The 26,412-nt window shown below is 46.8% G+C and overlaps 1 protein-coding gene across 1 annotated transcript in view; it reads left to right on the forward strand.

Moving 5' to 3' along the window:
- The window catches only part of TENT4A (terminal nucleotidyltransferase 4A), a 43,653-nt gene extending 19,304 nt beyond the window's left edge, over window positions 1-24,349 (forward strand). Inside the window, 12 exon segments of the mRNA XM_021939223.2 lie at window positions 4,946-5,069; window positions 6,115-6,161; window positions 7,162-7,282; window positions 10,013-10,120; window positions 11,297-11,425; window positions 13,803-14,016; window positions 15,715-15,841; window positions 16,877-16,977; window positions 17,667-17,839; window positions 18,324-18,482; window positions 20,173-20,337; window positions 22,056-24,349. Coding sequence (XP_021794915.2) covers window positions 4,946-5,069; window positions 6,115-6,161; window positions 7,162-7,282; window positions 10,013-10,120; window positions 11,297-11,425; window positions 13,803-14,016; window positions 15,715-15,841; window positions 16,877-16,977; window positions 17,667-17,839; window positions 18,324-18,482; window positions 20,173-20,337; window positions 22,056-22,250 — 1,663 coding nt within the window. The 3' untranslated portion in view covers window positions 22,251-24,349.
- The last annotated feature ends 2,063 nt before the right edge of the window (window positions 24,350-26,412 follow it).

Genomic DNA, 26,412 nt, shown 5'->3' on the forward strand with positions numbered 1-26,412 from the left:
TCAGTCGTTACCTTTTGATGGGTTTGGACTGTTGCAAGGTAGTGATTGTAAACAAGAGTGATCTTTTGTTGTTTTTCAATGAACTTTATTCTCTAATTTTTAGTAAAGCACACTAGGAAATAATGCTTCAGAATTCTGTTTTCTAGTAGTTTCTTGATTAAAATGAAAATTCACTAAAAAAAAAACTCTGCTGTCACCGTTTCCTTTTTTCTTAAGATAACCAGGAAATGAATCCTTCAGGGTTTGCTCCATAGTGATGGGTCAGGAAGCTGCCCCTGCTCTGTGTGGGGCAGGAGGCTTGCTAATGTCCCGGGATTTCACCTCGCGGAGACAAGCATCAGAGGCTTGCTTCATTTATAGATCCTACTTCTTTTCTACACCACAGCCAACTCAAAATGGTGACAAAATCTAAGACGAGGCTGGAAGTCACCGCAGAGCGGTTGGAAGCTCTGCCCCTGGTTCTGGGGGCAGTGTTCCTGGAGTTGTGTCCTTCGGCCCCACCTCAGTTTGTCCGTTCAGCTCCTCCGCTGAGAATGAGATTTGTATCATAAAGGAGTTTCCTGGGCCACTCGCAGCCCCCAGCTGGAGAGTGCCAGCCTAATGTGTCAGGAGTAGGGGGCGAGGCCAGAGGGCTATGTGCCAGCTCCTTCCCTAAGAAGCCCTCCCAGGCACTTCCCAGGTCTCACTGGCTGCCTGAGGCTGCAGGGGAGGGTGCTCAGGCCGCCTCCCGGCTGGCACTGCTTCCCGACGTGCCGCCAGCGTTTCTCATGGGGACGGGGATGATGGCATGCTCGGGGGGCAGCAGGGCCTTGGGGCTGCCTCGGGCTGTCAGTGTGTCCTACTGGTTCTGAGATGCCACCTCTGTTATCCACTGTAGAAGGATATATTCTATTATGGTCGATGCATAGAAATTTCTTCGATTTAGAGACTGAACACTAGTGAGCAGAACTGAAATTGAGCTCTTAAAAGATTTTGATGACTGGTCTGTGGATAGCAGACTTTAGTGTGGTTTTTATGTGGACATCCTGCCAGTTGTAAATTCCCTGGAGGTTTGGTATGTGCGAACATAAGACTAAACTTATTTCTGTTTTGTTGAGAAGAAATGATTAAAACTTTTCATTGATGTACTTCTGTAACAGACTTTTGGAGAATTGAAGCAGTGGGTATATTCAGTATTTGAAGTCATAGATGAGTAAAGGAGGTATGTCGTAGTTGGCACTGGTGGCATGGTCTGTGGTCAGCAAGGCTTTTCTGTGAAGGTATGTGCACAGCTTTCTAAGGCAGTGAAAAGTCCTGGCAATGTTAGTATTGAATGAGATAATCCAAAACACTTAGTGACTGTTTACATTTTTAAAGGGATAGTTGGCCATTTAAATGGTTTCTGCTAACAGATCAAATTATTCAGTGCAGAGGTAAAATATTTTCAGAATGTTAATTTTAGATGTCATTTTATAGAGAATGTATATGAGCAATGACAAGGTCAGCAAAATATCTTAGCAAAACTTGATTGATTCATTCCATGCACAGGCAAGCGCTGTTCTGGGCACCGGAGATGGAGCAGTGAGCCATTGCGTCCATCCACAGATGGCCTCCAGGATCGTGCGGTTGCAGGGAGGCCGCTGGGTGGGCACGGCTGGACAGTGCCCTCATGTGGGTTTTGTTGGGCTGCTCTTACTGCGCACTGTTTCTCAGTTTGGTCAGTGTTCCCCCTCGCTGCCTGGCCCCCACCCCTCGCCCTCTGAGGGCCTCACAAAGAGCCAAGCGGAAGGCAGACTAGGGACTTTGCAGGTCAGCCCAGAGGCTTTATGATGATGGTTGGTACTGTCCTGCGGCCACCATCAGTCTCACGCTCTGCCTCGTGCGCAGTCCCGGCGTCGTGCGGCACCTCTCTGGTCCCCACTCTCCTGGGAGAAGGGCCAGTGGGGCGCTTCGCCAGAGCCTTCTTGTCTGACTCCCTTATCCAAGAGGCATGGATGGCCGGGCCGCCGGCTGTGTCCTTTCTGTTCTGAAAAGGCAAAACAAAATTGTTCTTGGCTCTTATTATCTAATATTTGTTACAACAGTTGCTCACTTTTAGGTACATTTTATTACAAATTTTAGACAGGTGTGGTTATTAGTGCCCCTCATTGTTTGGACACAGTGCCAAGGTCAGGAGGCCCCGTGTTCCCCTGAGCCCCCTTTCTGCTAGGAGCACGGGCAGGCCACGCCTCGCCATTAATCTCTCCTGTTTTAGGGGAGGAATACCAGGCCACCCCCTCTTCTCTCTGTGCAAGGGAACAGACATTTGACAAAAACAGATGCAGTGTTACGCTGATTTTGTGTGTCTGAGGCAGATTGCAGCAGGTGTTATCTCCATACTCTTCCTTTCCTGGAGTGTTGAGCATGTCCTGATAGTAGGGGATGCCCCGGAGGGTGGTGAATGTGGCTGCACAGGTCCTGAAAGCTATTTGATGTTGCTGTTACTTCAGGTAGAACTTAAAGTTGACAGTACATTCTACTCTGCAGGCAGAAACCTGGAGTGGCATTTTGACAAATTGGAATGCCCTGTTTATAGTATGCTTTAATGAGTTAAATCTGGGGGATGTGGATAGAATTTTAGCATCCTAGCCTTGGTATTCTTCCATGACTTTGGGCCAATTATTTAATAATTCCAAGCCTGCATCTTTGTTAGAATCTCTCTAAGTTTCTCCTGTTGTTATCCTCAGAACGGGACTGTGAGGTACAGGAGGCCACGTGGTATAGTGGTTTAGGTGGACAGACTTCCCAGTGCTGTTCTCATGGAGAGCCCAGGCCTGTGCCTAGCTCTCTGCAGTGACAGTGATAGTGACTGGTGAAGGTAAAGGGGTCCACCCAGACGCTCTTGCTGTTGGAGAGAGGCTGGCCTGTGGCTCTTCCCTGGGGTGGATATTAACCTGCTAACGTGCCATGTCTAGTCCTGCTTACATTACTAAGTGGTAGGAAATTTTAGGTAACATCTCAGACTTTAAAGTGGCCTACTGAGCGGGTAGAAAAGATAGTTAAATGCCTAGTATGTAGTTGGTGTTCAGTAATTGTTGAAAAGATAGAAGCTTTACTTCAAAGCTCTTGTAGTTTGTTCAGTTTGGAAAAAATATTTTAATGTTGGGATCTATTAACAGCTGGACTGGTGGCTGTCTGAATTGGGACCATGGTTAGGGTGACGTGTTTTCTTACCTTTTTTTTTTTTTCTGGGTGAGACAGTCTTGCTCTGTTGCCCAGGCTGGAATGCAGTGGCAGAATCTCGGCCCACTGCAGCTTCTGCCTCCTGGGTTCAAGTGATTCTCCTGCCTCAGTCTCCTGGGTAGCTGGGACTATAAGCTCGTGCCACCATGCCTAGCTAATTTTTTTTCTATTTTTACTAGAGGTGGGGTTTCACCATTTTAGCCAGGATGGTCTTGATTTCCTGAACTCGTGATCCACCCACCTCAGCCACCCAAAGTGCTGGGATTACAGGCGTGAGCCACCGCATCCAGACACATGTTTTTTTAAATTAAATGTGATAGATAAAATTAGGCTGCAGGGATGGCCTGATTTGCAGGTGCTTCATGAGCAAGGGTGCCCAGCATTTATTTGCTGCGACTGGAGTCTCATGTGTGCTTGCAGCCTAGCCTTAAACCCTCTGTGGGCAGTTTGGAATGCTTCCTCCAAATGACTTTTTTGGCAGGGTGGGAAGTGGCGATACTTCAGGTGAGAGACAGTTGAAATTAACTTTACACAAGAGCCAAACTGTAGGCTGACGCGGGGCCACTCACCTTTGGACTCACCCCTGGCGGGTCCTGTAAGAGGTGCTATATGCTTCCACTTTGCCAGCTGTTCGTTGGCCCTGTTTTGTCTTCTGCTGTTTGCTTGATTAGTGAAACTTAGAATGGAAACAGGCAAGTTTGATTTGTTATAATTCCTAGGAGTCCTAGCATTAAGGAAGCAGATGAGTTTGATTTGTTATAATTCCTGGGACTGGATAATTTGCTTTCTCCTCTCTCCATCTTTAATTAATCTATTAAAGGAAAGGAGGACGACAGCACTTTTCCTGCAGTCATCGGTGTAGGCTTCAGCCTTAACTCATGACATAGGCTGGTGCCACTGACCACAGGGCTGACCTCAGCTCTTGGAGCCCATGGGGTGACAGGACATCAGCACCTTTGAGGTGGCGGCATGAGGCGTCTTCCAGGCCTTGCTCTTAGTGCTTGAAAACACTGCTTTAGTTTTTTGTTAAGAGAGACAGAGGCCCTACTTACTCCTATCCCACAGGCATCTGGCTGTTGACCTCCTTGTTGGCCTCTTAAGGAGAGAATACTTGAGTATTGAATTAGATCAACTTTTCTGCCTCCAGGGACCCTGTTTCTCTCTGCTGAGACTGGCAGATGGAACCTGGATTTAGTGGATGGTCACCAGGTAGCTTGGGCGACCTGGGCCGCCGGGCCCCTGAGGACTCACATATCTTTTTTCCTGTTCACGTGTTCCTTCCCCACACCTTGGCCCATTCTCAGTCCCTCCCATCCTCCTTAGCTGAATTACTCAGGGAGGTGCTGATGGGGCCTTGGGACATGCACTGGAGCTGGGTCCCACCCTCAGACCTGTGCCCGACTGTGCCACATTCATTGGAAAGCTGCTTTCACACTTCCTGGATGGAATTCTCTCATTTTTTTCAGTGCAGAATCACTGAGATGATTTTTTTTGATAAATCTTTAAAGGCCAGTTGTAAATTTATTGATAATTGGAATTGACAAAATTCACTTGTTTAGTGTTGCTAAGTCATACTGTGTAAGTTTGTTGAACACAGAGTTTTCATTTTATACTTTCAGAGGAGAAATGAAACTGAATTTCGTGGCCAGAAATATGTTTGAGTGTCATCCTAATGTAAGAACAGAACAGAAAGCGTGGTGACGTTTCATTGTAACTCTAGTATGTTTTCTCTTTTGTCCATTAGACTACATGAGGAAATAATTGACTTTTATAACTTCATGTCCCCTTGTCCTGAAGAAGCAGCTATGAGAAGAGAGGTGGTGAAACGGATCGAAACTGTTGTTAAAGACCTTTGGCCGACGGCTGATGTGAGTATGTTCTTTGGGGTTCTGTGCCACAAGTCATGTGCGAGTAAATTTAAACGCCCTGTGGTGATGGGTCGGCTGGATCCACAGAGACCTTTTCCCGTCGGCCCGAGGAAGCAGTTCTCCAAGTGTGCTTTGAGAAGGCCAGGTCGCCTGCAATGCTAGGAATGCACGGCCCCCGGCCCACCTGCACCTGATGCCTTCGACACCTGCGGTGGCCGCGGGTCTGTGTGACACTGGCGCACACTCAAGTGCGAGGACCATTGGCTGAGGGATTTTTTTTTTTTTGGAGCGGGGAGAATGATGTGATTGTTTCTCTTAAGTTCACCTTAAATTTAGAAATTTCGCCCTGTCACCCACCCCTGCTTCCCCACCACCACACATGGTAGCATATAATGTGTTCATTTTTGTAAAACTTGGAAGTGTTCCCTCATCACACACCACTCTTGCGGTGAAGGAACAAGTGTTTTTGACATGTGGAGAGGGGCCTTCTGGAATGCTTGGTGCAGGCGGTGTGAAGCCTGCCCCTGGCTAGCTCTGCTCAGCAGCCTTCCCTGCTGCTGGCTGGGCTCAGGGGACCGGCAGGGCTGGCCGTGCTCTAGCTGTGAGGGGCATGTGTGCTCTTGGTTGGTGGTGGGCAAGGACGACCCAGTTTTCTGCTCCTCTTTAAAAATGATACATATTTTTGGCTTTAAACTTCAGAGCCCTAGGACAAGGCCCTGCCCCAGTGCCTTAGCTGTGGGTTTAAGAAGAGGTTGAAGGGTTCAAAGCTAGCTCTGGAAAGTCCTCAGCTTTGAAGGGTTGTAGGGTGAAGACGAGACTTGTTTCACCTCTTAACTTAGAGTTTTTAAACATTCCTTTTTGGGGCACGTCTTTAACTTAAAGGGAATTTTCTGGTTAATTGTTACACAGTCCCCTCCATCAGTTTCCAAGGTAGTTTTATTTTTTACCCAAGGGTATAGTGAGGGCTTTCTTGTAGTAAGAAGTAATGGTAGTGTGACTGCTTGGTTTGTGGTATACATTTTAAAGCAACCTCTCTTTCTTTCAGGTACAGATATTTGGCAGCTTTAGTACAGGTCTCTATCTTCCAACTAGGTGAGTACCAGACTGCATGGCGTGGGCTAGTGTCTGTGCTTATTTAGAGGCTGGGATGGTGTCTGGGCGATATTAAGGGCTACAAGTAGATTCTTTGTAATTGAGTCTAAGGCGAAAAAGGCCAGCTGAAGGAAAAGACTGTGGTTACAGAAGGAAATTGGCAGAAAGATTTAATTTAGTGTTATGATGAATTCATTGCTTTGCATTTTGCCTCACACTTAATTTGTTGGGGTGCAAAAATGCTGGGTGCTGGAAACGTGAAGAAGACAGGTGGGAGGACTGTGGGAAGTAAACGCAATAGAAGACATTCTGCTGATACTTTAGAACATGTGTTTGAAAAATTGATCTTATGTTTTAATGAAGATTCAAGCAAAATTCTCTTTAAATAGTATTTTCTAAGGGTTTTTACCTGATAAGAAAATGTCAAACAAGTTTGCATTCTAAAATGTAAACTGGTATTTTCTCATTAAGGATTCTTGGTATCCAAATAAATTTCCGTGCACTGTCTCATTAAAAGTTTACCTTCTATTAACCCACTGCTAGTTAGCATTTGGAGGCTGAAGAGGCTCTAATCTCAGGATTTGGGGGTTGATGTTAGCAGGGCCAATGGGTAATTGAACAGGTTCGGGTATCCAGGAATCCCTGAGTCTGCAGGAGTGATCCAGTGTAGGTAGTGCTGGAGTAGGTGCTGGGAGAGCGGGGCCTCAGCCTGCTTTGGGGGCAGGCGTTTTCATCTGAATCCCCTCACATACCTAGTGCTGTTGGGAGAATCATTTAACCTTTGCTTTCCATCTTATGGAAGTCTTCCCTTCAGTTCAGCGAGGACTTGCTGTAGTTTATGAACTGCATTTCACTTCCTTAGGGGCCATAGCCTAGTGGGATTGTGTCTTGGCCTTTGGGGGAGACGCAGGCACATGTGCGGTGGTGCTTATCCTGCCCACATGAGTGTGTAGGCTGTGGTAAGGGGAGCCAGTGGCTGACGTGCATTTTCTTCTGTCAGCGACATAGACCTGGTGGTCTTCGGGAAATGGGAGCGTCCTCCTTTACAGCTGCTGGAGCAAGCCCTGCGGAAGCACAATGTGGCTGAGCCGTGTTCCATCAAAGTCCTTGACAAGGCTACGGTGAGTGCCTGGCTTTGGCCCCTCTGACTGGGCAGGATCCTCGTCACATCCCAGGTGGTTACAGGATACGCCTGTGTCACGAGCTCGTGGTATTTTACACAGTTATTGGCTACGGTTTCGATGATTAATCTGCTTCTGGTATAGACAAGTGTTTTATGTTTTTGTTTTATAGTCATGATCACCAACTGAGAACATGTTTAGTGAGTCTGAACTTTTGGGATTTGTGAGCCCATTAAACTGTTCTTGGAATGAAAATATATGATTGTGTCTACTCATGTTAGGATGAATAGGAAAGGAGAGTCATATCTGAAAGCGGACACTGACATTCAGGTGCTGCCCATTTTGGAGTGTTTGGCTCAATGATTAAACCATGGTTTTTATGATTACCATTTGCTACGTTAAATTCAAGAGGAACAACTTAGCTGTTCCTTCGTTGTTCCAAAATATATACGTATATGAAAAGCCTCTTCTCTTTGGGGGAAGTGTGGAGATGAGACTGTTTCTGGTGTGTACTTGTTAAAAATTTATGTCAGTTCAAGATTCTAAGCCCCCAGTGACTGGGAGGTACTTACCTGTCGTATGACAGTTCTTAGCTCACCTGTGCGACTGGCTAGCATTTCATTTTTAAATTTGTGTGTCAACTTATGTAGTGTGTGATTCACATCCTCCTAGTGTTTAGCAGAGCGTCAGTTAAGGCGGGAGCTTCCTCCTGCCTGTGTGGTGGTAGGGGAGGGGGCATTCACATGCTTCTCAGGTGATTCCTTGTCAGGTGCTTTTGATTGGGACTGGGGGCAAATTTTAAAACGTGATATATGCACTGAAAAGTGCACATGTACCAGGTGCACCTCTTGGTGAAAGTTAACGAAGTACACGTGCTCACGTCATTGTCATGTGGACCAGAGAGGGCAGGCAGCACCAGAGGCTCCCTCCAGGCCCAGGTTCCAAAAGGGGCTGTTGGCTCTTCTCATGAGCATGAGACAAGCCCTGGCTGGCCACTTTCTCAAATGCTTATGGGCCTTATTGCTCTTAGCTCTCCCAGCCACTCTCATCAGCAGACACTGTTGCCCTTCTCATTTTACAGGTGAGGAAACAGGTGCAGAGAGGTGAGGTAGTTAGCCCAAGGTGGGTTGGCGGCTGTGCGAGGCAGCACCTGCGTTTAGCCCAGGCCGCTGTTGTCTGCTGCTCCTCTGTGTGTGCCAAGGGGCAGCGGGGAGGTGGATGGGAATCCTGACCAGGCGACCACCTTTGGAGTAGAGAACTAAGGTCCGGTTGTCCTGAGGACACACAGTAGGTTGAGCAGTTGTTGCAGTAACTGCTTCGTCCCAGTGACCTCATTTCTGTCGCATATTGGCTACTAAGTACCTCTTCCTCTGTTGCCTGAAGGCCAGTGTAGACTGCAGGGAGAGCCTGGAGCCTGCCACTGCTCCTTTCCAGGGACCGTCCTCACCATACAGCCGGTCTGTCATGGGCACAAGAGCCCCAGGGCGAGGGCTGAGTTTAAGGTGAAAGCTTGTCTGTTTGGAAGGACAACCCAAAACTGAATGTTCCAGTGTTACTCCTCACCTCAGGATTTGGGGTTGCTGCGGTGAGTGAGTGTGTGCAAGAGTAGGGCAGGAGAGTGGCAGGAGTGACTGTGGGGAGGAGTCCATGAGATGGAAAGGAAGCTGCTTCCTGAACTCTGGGTGTCGGGGAAGGCATAGCCATCGAGTGTCGGGGAAGGCATAGCCATCGAGTGTTGACTTCTTCCAAAGCAGTTTCTGATGAGTTCTTTGGGAAAGTATTTTGTTTCTCTGCCTTCTTAGAATGTGCTGGCCCCCAGAGCTTACCCTGTCTGGTGGTTGCAGTGGCGTCCAGGCGACTCTGGCCCCACTGGCCTGTCCTCACACGCTGAGTCCTTGGTGGTTTGCCCTCAAGTGTAGACATTAAAGCCCAGAATAGGAGTGTACTGAATGCCTCGTCCCTGTGTTGCCTTTCACTGGTGTTTAAACCTTTCATCAGACCCTGATTGTTTTGGTTAAAGGAACTCCGTTTTTCATGCTTCACGGCTGAAGGAAACCAGACATTGCCTTTTTTCCTGGAAGAACACAGTTTCACTGGTGGGGTGGGTGGTGGGGCGTGAGTGTGGCCTGGACAGTTGCTGAGGCAGGTTTTGAGTGCCATTTGGTGACAGTTCTTGTTGGGGAGAATATTTCTAAAATAGCCCTTTATTTGCTGAATCTTTTAGGGGAAAGTTTTTTTTGGTAAAATTATCTTAAAGAGTGAAAACCTAAAGTAGATAAACAATATCAGTATTGTTTGGAGAAACAATATCAGTATAACGTACAATTTAAAAAACGGCTTTGAAGTTACATTAAATTATTTCAAAAATTCGACCAAATAGAAGTTGGGGGCCAGGCACCTCTCCCCATCCCAGCACGTAGGGTGGGCGTGGCAGAGACTAACTCATCATGTTCCCTGTTGGCTCCCTCCCCTCACTTCTCTTTGATGCTGGGTCACCTCCGGTGCTGATGCAGGGCTGCAGGGGCGGGACAGAACGTGGGCCTTGCTGTGAGGGGCTGGGGCCTGGGAGTTGTCCTGGATTCAGGGACTACTGATGCTGACAATGTTCTCTGACCCCCTTTCATTACTAAGAAAAAACACCAAACCTCTGTACAGCTTTGGCAGCATTTTGATGCCTGGCTGTGGAGAGTCCTGCATATTAAAGCAGTTCTTAAAATGAAATCTTTACAGGTACCAATAATAAAGCTCACAGATCAGGAGACTGAAGTGAAAGTTGACATCAGCTTTAACATGGAGACGGGCGTCCGGGCAGCGGAGTTCATCAAGAATTACATGAAGGTACTGTGCTTGGTGACCTCGCGCAGCGAAAGTGCAGGACTGGAGTGCTTATGCTCGGCGGCATTTCTCCTACAGATGTTTACAGCTGTCAGCTGCACACAGGGGTCTTTCGTAATACAGACTACACTTACATTATTTCTCCTACAATACTATTTCTAGAGATACTTTGAAATTACATAGCTGGTTTTAAAATTTGCTTTTCTTGAGTAACCATTTTATAAAGTTGACAATTATTTTAGAGGGCTTTGTTAAAATGTTGTTTCTAGTTATTACAAAGAGACTGCTTCTAGCTCAGCGTGCCTCATTCGCAGGTTTTGCGCAGGTGTCCAGTGGAAGTTGATAAATCATGAACTGTCTTAGATATACTCACTTTGGGTGGTCTCAGTGCCTGAGGATGGGCAGAGAGATTTGGTTGAGCTGATGTATTTGGGACTCTGACCATGTTCATGGTCTTAAACGGGTGGTCGTGACCTTCTGTTACAGTAGAGGACATGCAGTCCTTAGCAGGGGCAGACCCACCCCTGGGTGGTCGTGACTTCTTCCTGTTACTGTAGAGACTGTGCAGTCCTTAGCAGGGGCAAATCCTGTTACAGTAGAGGCCATTGTAGTCCTTAGCAGGGGCAAATCCACCCCTGCAATCTGGTCCCGTCTTGTTCCATTTTCAAGGGCCTTGCCCTTCAGGTTCCCCCTTCCCCCTTGTCATCTGGTCTGAAGGAGCACGTCTGCCCCCAGCACAACACGGACAGCAGCAGCCAGGCTTTCCCTCCCTCCTGTCATCTCCTGCCGCTCTGCCTTCCTTGCCACCCTCACTCTGCTCTCCTGCTCCGGAGGCCCCCACTGTCCTCACGGCCTGCGTAGCAAGCACATAAATACTCCAGCGAACGCGCTGGTTTCGCCTTTCGCCTTGAGTTCCTTTGTGCCTGTGGACTCTTCATGGTGGGGGTGCACGCCTGCTGAGTCATAACCGAGGGAGAGCTCCACAGTCTCGATTTTCACAAGCCCCTCAGGAAATTAATTCTTAGCGTCTCCCAACCAAAGTTTGAGACTTACTGAGAGTCTTCAGATGGGCAAGAGGATGGAGGAAACGTTCCTTTCTGTCTTGTGTAATTTGCTATGTGAAATCTCTTTGAAAGTATGGTAATTACTCAATAAATCTTTTTCTTTTGGAATTTACAGAAATATTCATTGCTGCCTTACTTGATTTTAGTATTGAAACAGTTCCTTCTGCAGAGGGACCTGAATGAAGTTTTTACAGGTGGAATTAGCTCATACAGCCTAATTTTAATGGCCATTAGCTTTCTACAGGTACGTATGCTTTCTTGAGACCGTTTCTGTTGAGACATGTGTAAGAGTAGACTCTTCCAGCCAGTTGTCCTGTGGGTTCCAGCAGCCTTTGCTCTCCTTTTACTATATTGTTTCAATTTGTTAGAGGCTGATTTCTGATTCTTATATTAAAACCCTCTTGATCAATGCACCTTTCTGGAGGCTCCTTTGTAGCTCATTTTGTACTGGGTGTAACTGTTAGTGCGGGGGTGCCCAGCTGGTTCTGTGGGTCCAGTGCACATCAGTGCAAGCTCAAGGAGTTCTCTATATTCAGAAATGTCCATTTCATGGTAAACAATAAACATTTCTTGGTGCTTGCCTGTGATTTTATATTGAAAAAAAATTGTCTCAGAATAAAGTTTGGTACCACATATGAGAAAAGGATTTACAAGATTGGTTTCTCAATTGATGAAACCTCATTATTTTGTCTGAAATTATATGTGGTCCTTATTTTGTTGAGTAACATGGAAAATCTATCAGTAGAAAACAGATGTGTTTTAAAAAATATTGTTAAATGCTGTGATGTATTGATAAACTGTACTTAACACTTTTTAAACATTTAAAATCATCTCTAATTGAAACAGTATTGTGTTTATATTTTCTTGAGTGAAGAATTCTGTTCTTTACAAAATCTTGCCTATATAATTTAGCTGCACAACTGGATTTGTCCATGTTTACCATTAATGTTGTACTTGTGATTGTGCTGAGCGAGCCGTTTCTGTTCATGATTTGGTAATGTTCTCACTGTCATGAATGCTATGATAGTAGAACCACTGGGTAACCACCTGTGATGATCGCAGCTTCCTTGGTCTGTCTCTGCAGAGATGCTTTAAGAGTAGTGAAAATGGAATTCCATGTCTGTTTTCTTACAGTTCAAGTCACACTGTCCTGTTTTCACTTTCCCCTCTGAGATGTGGCCATTAGTGTATAGCATTTCTTCCATAGTTTTTGGACATTATTTTGAACTAAACATGGGCCTCTGTTCTTTACTAGTATACTCCTGACTTGCACTATTTTCATGGCCTTGTAGTAACAACAGCTACTTAATACTTTGATCATGCATGTGCCATGTGTGCCTGGGCCCAGGGCCTCCTGCCACCCCCTCAGGGGGTCCTTTCAGTGATCCTGTGACCCCACAGGAGGCCACCATAGCATGAGTCGGATTCCTGTGTTCACTGCCACATCCCTGTGCCTTGTCCAGTGCCCAGAGCTTGTCCTGCCTCAGCGGTGTGACTGTGGCAACATTTGAGTTTCTTGACTGAGTGAGGGGAGGAGGCCCACCCTGCCACTGGCCAGGTTCTTGGATATGTGATTTTGGCTAAAAGACAAGGAATAAGGAAGGGAATAAAGGTAATGCCAGAATTGGAATCCTCCTCTTGTGTGGTGGAAATATGCAGAGAACTCCGGGATTCTTCTGAAACTTAAAAACATTTGTATGCTTTCAAGCTGCAGCTCCTCCTGGCACTCTGTGTTATAAATAGTTTCAAGCACCATGCTTCTCTGAGGGATTTCTCTCATGTGCCCTTGTCCATCCCTTTCTAGTTGGCACTGTCCGATAGAATTCTCTGTGATGGTGACGGCCACTTCTGCATGGTCCGGCAAGGGGCTTGGTGCCACATGTGGCTACTGAGTATTGCAGTGTGGCTGGTGAGAGCAGCAAGCTGGATTTTTAATTAATTTGTTTTAGTTCATTTAAATAGACATGTGGGTAATGCAGGTCTGGACAGCTGAGAATTACGACCCTCAGGAGGTGTGGTGGACAGTGGTTTAGTTCAGAACAAGCCCAATGCCTTTTTTGAAGACGATATGGCACTGAACTGAGAGTGGTGCTCATCTGTGTGCAAGCAGGATGGAAGCTTGCTATAAATATTATGATGTAATACTGATGACCTATACTCAGCTGAAATCAGTCATTTCACTTTCTGGTTTTACGTGATACCGCCATACTGTTCAGTCTAACACTGACCCCTGTTGGTTGTACTTCAGCATAACGAAATTAGGACGGTGAGAATCTGAAATTACATCTACCATCCAGACAACTAAGTTATGCAGAATATAGTCAACTTATTTGCCAATATTTGGTTAATCAGGTATCTGTGTTTGCAGGAAGTTTGCTGTATGGATTAACAATTCCAAAAATTAAACGACAATAAAATTGAGATTAGTACATTGTATTCCTTTTGAACACTCCTCATTGAAGAGGCTGCTGTTCAGGCTTCCTCGTGGTGCTGGTGAGTGAGCGAGTGCCTCTCACTGGTATTGCGTTGAAGAGGCTGCTGGACGGCAGACTTCGTTGCATCCTATTTTCTTTAGAACATGCCATGAATCCATACAAATTGTGGGTGCATTGCTTTTACAGTTGCATCCAAGAATTGATGCCCGGAGAGCTGATGAAAACCTTGGAATGCTTCTTGTAGAATTTTTTGAACTCTATGGAAGAAATTTTAATTACTTGAAAACCGGTATTAGAATCAAAGAAGGAGGTGCCTATATTGCCAAAGAGGAGATCATGAAAGCCATGACCAGCGGGTACAGACCGTCGATGCTGTGCATTGAGGACCCCCTGCTGCCAGGTAAGGGCTCCCCGGCCTCCACTGCTGGGAGCTAGGCCAGCCTCGGGGGGTGAGGGGGAGGTGCGGGGGCTATGTTGGGGCTCTGAGAGCCTCGGGCAATTCATTTGCTCTTGATGCAGGTTTCTCTTTTTTTTTTTTTGAGACAGAGTCTCGTTCTGTCGCCCAGGTTGGAGTGCAATGGCATGATCTCGGCTCACTGCAAGCTCCGCCTCCCGGGTTCACGGCATTCTCTTGCCTCAGCCTCCTGAGTAGCTGGGACTACAGGCACCCACCACCACTCCCAGCTAATTTTTTGTATTTTTAGTAGAGATGGGGTTTCACCATGTTAGCCAGGATGGTCTCGATCTCCTGACCTTGTGATCTACCTGCCTCGGCCTCCCAGAGTGCTGGGATTACAGGCGTGAGCCACCATGCCCAGCCACAGGTTTCTCTTATACTAACCAGTTAATAATGACATTTTGAGAAATCCTTATTTAATGCTTCTAATTAACTTTTGTCTTTCCAACTGTTTACATTCTGTAATAAAGCAGAATTAAGGAAAATCTTTTTTTTTTCTGATTACAGAAGTATTACGTATTCATTCTAAATCATTTGTTTCCCAGAAGTATGTAATATAGAAAAACAGTAGATGCCATAATCCCTTTATTTGGACATGTATTTTTCCACTTTTTTCGTATATGGATATTAATGTTTATTATTGTTATCATGTTGAACACATCCCACAACACAAACCTGTTAGTCACTTGGCTTTTGACTTCATTTCCTAAAGATCATCTCAGGGAAAACACATTGGCTGATGTGTTTTGTTGTTGCTTGTAGATGGCGTGATTTATGCAGGCTCTTGAGTGGTTTTTTTGGTAGCACGGTGTGGCAGTGTATCATCCATCTTTTTGTCTGTTGGATCAGTCACATTGGAGACATTGCCATTGTCTTCAAGTGTCTACTGAAATGTACTCAAAAAAACAAAGACCCACATAATCATTGAGATATATAATATAAACCTAGAAAAGATAAAATTCCAGTACTTAGAATATATGTCCTTTAAAAAAAATCTACACTTAACCTGATTGTGAAGAATGAGTTGTATGTAGATTAAAATTCGAAACTGCTTTTCTGATGAAAAGTAAGCTCCTCTTGACTGACTTCCTTGGTGACTTCTGTGACAGATTTCTTTGATTTGCTGTCCCAGTTTTCCACACATGAGAATTCACATTCCATTCTAAAGGATTCACTTCCTGCAGGTTCCGTTAGTCTTGACTGAGTTGGGGTGCACTTGGGGCTAGCTGCCCTTCTGACTGCCTTGTGAGGCCTCCTGATTGTCAGATCGGCGATCACACTGGGTCAGTGCTCCGGTCTGCACAATGGTAGCTTTTGGCTTCCTTGTGTGTCTGCCACCTGGAGAGTGGGCTTTTTGTGAGCTGTCGCTCCGTCTGTGAATGGCAGCTGCCTTCATGAGGTGGGCCGTGAGCACGTGGGCAATGATTATGCAGACCAGGCCCCTCGGCACTCACAGACCGTGCCCTGTGTATGGTGATTGACAGGGCCTTTGCTAGTGCCGACTGCCATGCGTGCCCATTGTGTTCGCCTGTCTGGGCTTTGCTGGTGAGGGCCTGCTTCAGAGTCACTTGTATGACAAGATCTGAAATGTGGACGATGATGTGCGTGTGGGGAGAGTCTGACATAGCCTTTTTGCTGCAGGGAATGATGTTGGCCGGAGCTCCTATGGCGCCATGCAGGTGAAGCAGGTCTTCGACTATGCCTACATAGTGCTCAGCCATGCCGTGTCACCGCTGGCCAGGTCCTATCCAAACAGAGACGCCGAAAGGTAATGGTTGCGTGTCTGTGTCTGGGCTCAGCATGCCTGTGGGATGATAGTTACCCCTTTCCTGTGTCATTTACCTCCATGAAATTTATGAAGGGATGTTCTGTCGTATTTCAGTAGAATTTGGATATGTTGGTTAAGGAAGGCCTTCTAGGAATGTGGGATGGCTGTATGGGATTCATCCATGGTTGAGAGTTGAAAATTTCTTTCTTGGAGATTTGACATTTTCTTCAGGGTCTTTTGTTTTGGAGAGGTGATTTCTAGCTTTCAAAACTTTAGAACATGATGCTTTTTCTCCAGCTTTGAAAGCATAAACATTCACTTTCTAAGTGAATGTATCTGATCACCCAGTCCCTACCATCTTCTCTTATGTACACTCGTCCCTTGTTCTACATTTTGGGCCATTTTTACAGTCCCAAAATGTAGTCAGAGGTATTTACTTCTGACCCAGATGATGCTGTGGTGGTGGTAGTGGTGGGATTGGAGGGGGTGGGAGATGAGATAGGAATGGGAAGGAAGAGTAACGTGGTCATCAAGAGTGGAATTTGAAACAGTTTGATAAATCTGTTCCATGGTGGATGATGGAATAAACAGGTTTCGAGGCCTGGCTCAGCAGCTGCTGCAGGCGCTGGTGGTGCTGGAGCTCTGTGTGTTCCTGAGCCGCTGTCTGCTCGGTGTTTTCAGGCGGAGCTCTGGGCCCCGTGTGGGGCACTCATCTCGGTACCATCTCCATTCTTGCCTGTGCAGTGGGAAGTGAAATGTCAGCACTGTGTGACCATCGAGGGTGGGAAGGCCACGCTCCCCTACTTGGAGCTGCATTTCACAGTGGTCTTCTGTACTACGATCCAGGGTGTGCTGGAGCTGAATCATGAGAAGTCATATATATTTGTAAATGTATTTTAGCTCCCTTCCTACTGTCCTTCACCTAGTGAGATGATCTGTTAGGGGTATAAGGTATATAAGGTAACTGCTCAAGAGGGGTTCTAACTCCCTGATACCTGTTGTACTCTGTTGATCTCCAACAATGTCCCTTTGCAGTACTTTAGGAAGAATCATCAAAGTAACTCAGGAGGTAATTGACTACCGGAGGTGGATCAAAGAGAAGTGGGGCAGCAAAGCCCACCCGTCGCCGGGGATGGGTGAGAGATTAATTCATTTGTGTTCATCCTAACCACTGGCTGGCGTGTTCATGCAGAAGTGTCTCTATTCCTTTGTGGTAAATTGGTCAAATTAAGAAAATAGCTAGTTTTTCTGATGAGCATTAATTAAAAACACAATAAGATCTAGAGCAGCACTGTCCAGTAGAAACAATGCCACACATAGAATTTCAAATGCATGCCACACATAGAATTTCAAAGTTTCTAGGGCCGTGTCAAATGTGAAAAGAAACAGGTAAAATAATTTTGGTAGATTTTATTCACCTGAAGTCAAAATATTAACATTTCAGCATGTAATCAACATAAAAATGATTGAGATATTTTATAGCCATTTTTTGTACTAAGTCTTTGAAATCCAGTGTGTATTTATTTGTGCTTACAGTACATCCTTATATGGGTGCCAAATTTTCATAAAAAATACTTGATCTATATTTAGATTTTAGAAAGTTCACATTTGAAGATGATTTGCATACCCAAGTTGTTACAAGCATGTTTAATGTTTTCCAATAACTAATTGACTATAATTTTTAAAATTAAGCAAAACCTAATGTTGGGTTTGTCAGTCACATTAGCAGCATTCCCGGCTCAGCAGAACCCATGACTGATGCTGCCGGGGCGGCTCCACGCCACAGTTCTCAGGAGTTATTAACCAAGGCTTTTTCCCTCCACAGACAACAGGATCAAGATTAAAGAGCGAATAGCCACGTGCAATGGGGAGCAGACGCAGAACCGAGAGCCCGAGTCTCCCTACGGCCAGCGCTTGACTTTGTCGCTGTCCAGCCCCCAGCTCCTGTCTTCAGGCTCCTCAGCCTCATCTGTGTCTTCACTTTCTGGGAGTGACGTTGTGAGTGCCCTCCCCTCCTCCGCGTGTCTGTTGGATAGTTTGTGTCTCTGGTAAATGTCCATAGCTGTGAGCTTAAAATCTCCCCCTTAGTTTTGCTCAGGTTTTGTTTCCTTTTATGTGTGTGGAGTGGGTGGGGGGCAGCCCCATGATGTTGGCACCAGGCTTCCTTTCCCCCACTGTGAACCTTCTGAACCTGTCTGGCTCATGCGGCTGTCGAGGGCAGTAATCCTCTTCACAGATTTAAAAAAAAAAAATTAAATCCAAGTATCTCTTCTGTATTTCCTTTAACATTCTTTTTCAGTTTTGATGAAATTACTTGAAGGAAGCCTGGGTAGATTTGGGCTGCCCGTTCAGAAGTTAGACTTAATTCAGATAACCTTTCATAGCCGGCCTGGAGGCAGGCGTTTCTTTTCATAGCTTGAAGGAGGTAGTAGTGCACCTTTGTGGTACAGCTGTCCTTGTTGTTTTTTGTACCGGGTTCAAGGATTCAGACACACCGCCCTGCACAACGCCTAGTGTTTACCAGTTCAGTCTGCAAGCGCCAGCTCCTCTCATGGCCGGCTTACCCACCGCCTTGCCAATGCCCAGTGGCAAACCTCAGCCCACCACTTCCAGAACACTGATCATGACAACCAACAACCAGGTATGTGGCCCTCTGGTGCCCTTCCCGGCGGTGGCCCCGGGAAGGGCATCCAAGCTGTGATATGCGCTAGAGATTCATGGTCCTTTGAATTTGAAGAGTAACTTTTTGAGTCTTTGGCCATTGCTGTCTTGTTCTAGAAAATCCTCTTTTTTGTGGTGTTGAGGCCCACCATGTATAGTTTCAGCAGCGAGGAGACTGTGGTTCTCGAGTGCTGCCGTGGCTTTTCACGGGGGCCAGGTCGACTGCCTTCCTGTAAGTTTCCTCACTGCCCCAGCATGAGACTGCTGTCGAGGGTCATCTTGAGAGAGCGACTCAGTCGCGACCCACTTAGCCGGGCACCAGGCAGCGCCAGACACTTGTCCCTACTTCCTCTCAGAATCTCAGTGTTGAGACTTTTTAAAAGTTTTAATGTGAACTTATTGGACTTTTTTCATGTTTCAAATTAGGCATACTTTCTAAGGCTTTTTCTGTTAGAATATACTGTCTGTTTCTAAAATTTAGATAAAATTAGAAATCTAAAGGAGAATTTTATAAATACTAAATTTTGTATCTACTTCCGATTTTACATCACTGGAATATGTGTGGGTATAAAACCCAACATGTTAATTGACTTAAAACCATTTTCTGAAATGTGGGGTGTAATTTGAGCATAAAACTATGTAGGTATATGCAAAAGTATCTTGACTCATTTCTTGGAGTTTTGCACTCTGCTCTGGGGAAGACATGCTCACAGGATCCACCCTGATTCTGGCAGAGCTTCTGGAATGCTGGCTCTGTAATGACCCACAGAGTTGATGAGCAGAGCCATGGCCCAGCCAGACACCATAACGTGTCTAATTACTGCATAAATGTAAAATTCTGAGGCAATTATTTACACTCTTAAAATGAATTATACCACAGATAAACTTGGTTGCCTTTTTATGGTCATCACACTGGCCCTGACGTCCTGGGCCGTGTGTCACAAAGGTGTTTGTTTTAACCACCCACAAGCCTTGGGGCCCTTGAGAGCCCAGTGCGGCTGCTGAGCTCCAGAGCCACGCTCTGCGGCTGCTTGTGTGGTTCGAGCGTGAAGTCTAGGGACGCTGAGGGTTTCTAGGTTCTTATCTAAGAAGACTCTTGTCCACAGTCGATCTCCAGAGGTGGTTGGGGTAAATGCATGGGATGCCAAGATGCAACGAGGTCAGTGTTGCAAGTCTGAGAAAAGGGGTTCTTGTTAGTGTGCTTCTGCTGCTGACAGTAATAGGTGATGCTGATGTAGAAGCAGCCCGGGACCTGGACAGCAGGCAAGGATGGAACTGCCGGCCGTCCCACGGCCCCTTGGGCCACCAGTCGGGCCAGTCTCGGTCTCTGACCCCGAGTTCAGTGTGTGAGTCATGGATTCATCACGGGGGTGACAGTTGTTATTCTGATGATGCTAATGTTTTGAATCGTTTGATCTTCAATGAGTTTTAAACTTTATGACTTGGATTACTGGGCATACTTTATATTCTAATTGCTGTTTCAGAATATGAGGTATTTCTAATTCAAAGCACAATATTGTTAGGTTATAGTAAAACAAACTGCTTTATGGAGCCCACATGCAACTGTGCCATTTATGAGCTGCCCTTTGGCTGTGCTGAGCTTTAGAAGCCGGATGGTTTTCCTGTGATTGATTTGGTACCCATGGCTGTCTCTGTCGTTTTCTTCCTAGACCAGGTTTACTATACCTCCACCGACCCTAGGGGTTGCTCCTGTTCCTTGCAGACAAGCTGGTGTAGAAGGAACTGCGTCTTTGAAGGCCGTCCACCACATGTCTTCCCCGGCCATTCCCTCAGCGTCCCCCAACCCGCTCTCGAGCCCTCATCTGTATCATAAGGTATAGCTCTTTCCCGGTGCGTTCACCTGTTCAAGCTGCCGTGTGAGAGGTGGTGCTGAATGTTTTCTCCTCCAAAGAGAATTCCAGAGAGATCATTTGAAACGGAATTTGCTTTCTTGTCATTCAGCCTCATGTTTGCTTGTCTTTCCAAACAAAACTTTAAAAAGTTAAACTATTTTAAGATGTAAGATATAGTTTAATTGGTTGCCACAAACATTTCTTATTTCCTCTGTTGAACTGATTAGCATAAAACTAAAAGTTGAAATAAGGCTCAAAATGAAGACTTTTCTTTTCCCATTTATATAATTCATTTATATGCTAAATACCTTGGTTTCTAAGAAGCAAATGATAAAACCAAGAGCAGATCTTGCCATGATGTCCCATGTATGCTGCTGTCATTCCCACGTTGCCTGATCCCCACCTGGGGTAGGAGCAAGCGTCAGGGTGGGCAGAGCTGTGTGCTGGGCCTCAGCAGGGTCCTGGCATGCCTGCCCATGTGGCTCCTCACAAGTCCAGCTGTGTGCACGGAAAAAACAGGTCACGTTAGGTTCCTATATTCTTGAAGTACCTGAATGATTGGGAGAGCCATGACGAGGATCTTCCAGGTCAGCCTCTGTCATGCGTGATGTTCCCTTGGGCTGTGCGGATGCTCGGTACTTTCATCGGTGTCCACACCTCTTACTCTACTCCACTCCTCCTTTGCTTGTCTAATCCTACTTTGCCAGGAAGTTTTATTCTTGAGGCTTGCGTCTTTGGCCCTGTGTTGTATGATGGTTGTTTTTAGGAGTTAAGTCATAGAACATTTCCTCTTGGATTTATGCATCCCCGATAGACACATTCAGGGTGAAAGAACAACTTCGCACAGCAGCTCATTCGTTGCATTTTGGCTTTGCTTTCCCAGCCTCCTCCTGCTGTTTGTCCTTCTCTGAGACTTCCCTAAAGCCGGCGTGTGTTTCCTCTCAGTCTGCTTGGCCGGGACTTTGCAGTGTGGAGAATGTGCTTTGGGTGCAGCCCAGGCACAGGCTGCTGCATGCCGGGATTGACAGGCTGCTGAGGGCGAGAGTACCAGGCCCTGGCACGTGTGACTCACTTGTTTCTAGAAGGTCACAGTTGGGGGAAGAACATGACCGGGACCTTCTTACTTCTTTTTTTTTGGGACAGAATCTCACTCCATCCCCCAGGCTGGAGTGCAGTGGTGTGATCTCAGCTCACTGCAACCTCCGCCTCCCGGGTTCAAGCAATTCTTGTGCCTCAGCCTCTCAAGTAGCTGGAATTATAGGTGTGTGCCGCCACACCCAGCCAATTTTTGTATTTTTAGTAGAGACGGGGTTTCACCATGTTGGTCAGGCTGGTGTCGAGCTCCTGACCTCAAGTGACCTGCCTGCTTCAGCCTCCCAAAGTGCTGGAATTACAGGCACAAGGCACTGGCACCTGGCCAGGGACCTTCTTATTTCTATGGATAAGTAGAACAAGTTAGAAGTGAGGTTCTGCTGAATTTGTGTGGTTTGGTCCTGGTATATGCTTGTTGCCTTCAGTCAGTCACAGAATGGGAAGAATACTTTTCTCTCAAATGGAAGAGTTGGAAAGTCCCAGAGGGCAGGTGTCCATCCCTCCTCCCTACGTAACATCACGTCGGCGCTTAGTGTGGTCACTGCCGGAGGACGTGGGCATTGTGCCTGTTGTCTGGCTCCAACATTGCTGTCTCTCTCTTTCTCCAGCAGCACAACGGCATGAAACTGTCCATGAAGGGCTCTCATGGCCACACCCAAGGCGGCGGCTACAGCTCTGTGGGTAGCGGAGGTGTGCGGCCCCCTGTGGGCAACAGGGGACACCACCAGTATAACCGCACTGGATGGAGGAGGAAAAAACACACACACACGCGGGACAGTCTGCCCGTGAGCCTCAGCAGATAATGGCTCCTGGCTGCGTCGGCCTCCCCCACCCCTCCGCAGACTGCCCCGCGGCCTCGGCCACCGGCAGGGGAACCGAGACCAGCACCCCGCACGTCAGCCGGGCTCACGGCACGCCCGCCGCTGATCACTCTGCATGTTTCTTTGTGTGGTGGTCGCGTCCATCTTCAAGAACAGCTCGTTGTGCTCATCTGTGAAGCCTTATTAAACGTGGACGTTGTTTTCTGCCTTCCCAGGATTCTTCCTTCAGTGCTGAGGCAGGTCAGGCTCAGGAACTGCAGGGACGTGAACATGCGCTTGCGGTTTGCGGTAGCCGTGTCTGTTCCTTCGCGGTTTGCTATTTTCATTTCCTGTTTGTCAAAGCAGCAGAGGAGATCAAACCCCGTTCGTGTGTCTTTCCTCCATGGATAGGCTTGGGAGGTCATTGTTTTACTGCCCTCACATTTTGTTTGAAATTTCAGAACTGTTTTTCTATGTAAATATTGAAAACTTATGATTTGTGCAATAACTCAGATATTTTTTATTTAATTTCCTATTTTCACATAAGTTATATTTAAGGGAGGAGGGAATTTTTTTTAAACAAGCTTAGGTCCTTTCCCGAGCTGCATTTTCTAAGTTGGGTCATCGTGTCGGCTGGTTGTCTGACGAGCATCGTTACAAACACCATGATGAGGGGTTTGGGGTTTTATTTTGATGTCTTTTCTTTTGGTCGGAGTGAGTGAAGGAGTCAGGTCGCCCTGACGGTTTTCCAGAGGGCTCGGCTCCAGAGCCACCTGATGGACTGCCCGTGGCCCTGCTGTCGGGCCCCAGGCCCGTTGTCTTGCTCTGACCACAGAGTTTTAACGTTTTGGTTTTCAGTTCTTTTAAACTGGACAACAAATCCAGCATTTCAAGTGCCAGAAGTATAACTTTCTAAGGAGAGAAGGGTTGTCACGTTATAAAATCTTTAGGAAAATGTGAACTGGAAAATGCTTCAGTCAGTTTTAGTGACATAGCCTGTGATGATGGGTCTGGTGACTATTATTGCGGACCGTGGTACCCAGTTTTAGGAATGTGGAGAAAGGAATTCTGTTGATTCCATTGAGGAATCTGTAGCGTATGCATTCGTTCTGTTAAGAGCAAATCTAGGAGAAGTGCTTCAGCTGCCCAGTGCGCCGTGGGGAGTGTTTTAATGGATCATGTCGCAGGAGAGCACAGCCCAGCGTTGGGGCCGGGACCGCTGGCGCCCGACGTCGGAAGCATACAGGTATACTATGCAAGTGTATTCTGCCACAACAACCACTGTCTTTGTTACCTTTTTTTGAAAAAGAATATATCCATCCTGCCTAACCCTGAGTTTTTGGAGCACCACAGTTGTCCTGGGAGTTGGTTGCATCTTGTAGGCCATCTGACTTCCTGTTGTTAAAATGGGGGTCTGGTCTTTCTAAACACTACAGGTAGGTTGGTCTTTGAAGTCCACTAGTGGAGAATGTCGAGACAAGATACTTACTACCATGACATCTGATGGATGTGCAGCAGTGGGGAGTTCTAGATTGATCTCTGAATGTGATGGACGCCCAGCAAGGACAAGCTTTAAAATGTCTGCGGTCTGCCCTTTTGAAGCAGGACTGGCTCACTCTGTCATTGGGAGCTGTCGGCTGCGACTGCAGGTTCTCTAGGAGGCATTCCAGAATAGAGTAGCACACTGTGTCTGCAGTTCTCGATGACCGAAAGTTATCAAAAATATTTAAAATATTTAAATTGTGAACCTATTGATAAAGAATATTTATAAAAACTGATCTGTAGGCCTGTACTAATCTCTACGCATTAGCAATATTGACTGTAAACCCACATTAAGGAAACCACTACGGGGCCGGCAGTGAGTGTCCCGTGGGGTGTGCATTTTAAAGCTCGATTCATAGACACAGGTACCATGTTCCATTTCCGTCATGGTGAAGCAGATGAATTGGCCTGGCTACCACTGTGGTTGTGTGCTACAGGTTTGACAAAAGATATCATGTTTCGATTTTTTTGTGTGTGGACAACAATATGGAAGCTAAAATTGACATATTTTTATGTAAAGTTTTTCTATTCTTTGATTTTTAATAAACTTTGGAAACCAGTTTTGTGTTTGTGTTCAAGTGTATGCTTTCAAGGGTAAGAGCGGCTTCCACATTTTCAGTTTTGAATTTCTAAATTAGGGCAATACTTTAACCAGTTATTCTAAATAAGATTCAAAAGAAGGCAGATGATCCCAGTCCTATAAAGCAAGTTGCGGCAGGGAGATTATGTTGTCACTGGTCCATTAAAGTAGGGGGAGGTAAAAATACAAAAATTAGCCGGGCATGGTGACTCACCGAGTAGCTGTAATCCCAGCTACTCGGGAGGGTGAGGCATGAGAATTGCTTGAACCCGGGAGGCAGAGATTGCAGTCAGTCGAGACCGTGCTACTGCACTCCAGCCTGGGTGACACAGTGAGACCCTTTCTCCAAAACAAAAAACAAAAAGTGGGTGGAGGTTCTAGGCTTTGCACGCACAAGGCCTGTATAACAGTAACAGAAATGTGCTCTCTGTCCTCATATTCTGATGCTAACAGAAATTCAGTAAAACTGTTTAAATGGTTCTTACATGCAGTTTCTGGCAAGCTGCTATGTGATATTGTGTACTTAGACTGCCCAGGGGCAACATTTTACTTTCTTCATTTCTTTTAGGTCAACATTGCATCATTTGCAAACAAGACATTACAAACCAAACAATCATAATGTAGCTTAAAATGTAACGGACATTTGGGATTTATTTGAGAACTGACGTTTGGGATTTATTTGAGACGGAGTCTCGGAGTCTCGCTCTGTTGCCCAGGCCGGAGTACAGTGGTGCAATCTCGGCTCACTGCAGGCTCTGCCTTCCAGGTTCAAATGATGCTTCTGCCTCAGCCTGCTGAGTAGCTGGGATTAGAGGCACCCACCACCATGCCCGGCTGATTTTTGTATTTTTAGTAGAGATGGGGTTTCACCATGTCAGCCAGGCTGGTCTTGAACTCCTGACCTCAGGTGATCTGCCCACCTCGGCCTCCCAAAGTGCTGGGATTACAGGTGTGAGCCACCATGCCCTGCCGACATTTAGAATGTATAAGGAAAGGTATAAGAATTCTTCTAGGCCAGTAAGTGACAGAACTGCATGTCCCAGCCTGTGCAGCCCCTTGAGTGCATGTTGTAGAACTATCAACTCTAGAGTTCTTCCAGTTGTCAAGGTGGGTGTTGTGGGTAAAACACATTCCTTCCACCCAAAGAACAGAGTAGCCCTGTCCTCTTGGCACCTGGTTCCTCCGAGGGTGCAGAAGCTGCTGACAGCACTGCCTAGTGGTGCTGTGGGGAAGATGGCAGGCAGCTGGGTGGGACTCGAAAGCCTCTCCAGGGGGCCGAGCCCTGTGCAGGGTCTGCATGAGCTGCCATGGCCAGGGTGGGGCTGGCAGGAGCTGAGCTGGGCCTCCGAGGGAACTGGAGGGCTTGTAGCCAGGGTCATCTGGAGGAGGAGCCCACGACAGTGCTGAGGTACAGGGCACTGGAGTGGGGAGATGTGGCTGAGTTAGCCTCTGTTGGAGGCGGGAGTGGTGGGTGTTGTGGGGGGGCACTCTCGGCCTGCCCCGGATTTCCCCATGGGTGGTGATGCTGCCTACTGAGCCACTGCTGCCTGTGGGAGAGCTGTCTTTAGGAGGCTTCCAGGAGCAGCCACTGGAGCAGCCACGTTACCAGGGAGCCTGAGGCCCCACAGAGGCATCTGAGGTGTCAGATTTAGGTCCCGCTGTCCTCGGAAGCTGGGAGTACTGGAAGGTAAGGGCTTTCTGGGGGCAGAGTGAACCTGTCCAGGCCACTGCGTGAACATCAGTAAGCCCACCACGTCATCTCGGGACCCCGTGGACTGGATTTCATGGTAACAGGTAACCCCCTCATGACCAGCTTTTGTACATTCCTTTTGATTTGTCCGGGGTCTCGAGTGCCACCTCTTTACCCTGTGAGATACCCAGAGATCTCTGTAAACGCTGTGCCCAGCGTGCCTCGGCCTGGGCATGAACCGTACGCAGGGGACGTGGCGACATTTGTAATCCAGATATGGTTTCGTTGTGACTGGGTCACCTGTGATGCCCTAAGCCTTGAGAACTTGTCATGTGTGTGTCATTATCCTCTTG

The sequence above is a fragment of the Papio anubis genome, chromosome 5 (genome assembly GCF_008728515.1).
Source record: "Papio anubis isolate 15944 chromosome 5, Panubis1.0, whole genome shotgun sequence".
Lineage (NCBI taxonomy): Eukaryota > Metazoa > Chordata > Mammalia > Primates > Cercopithecidae > Papio > Papio anubis.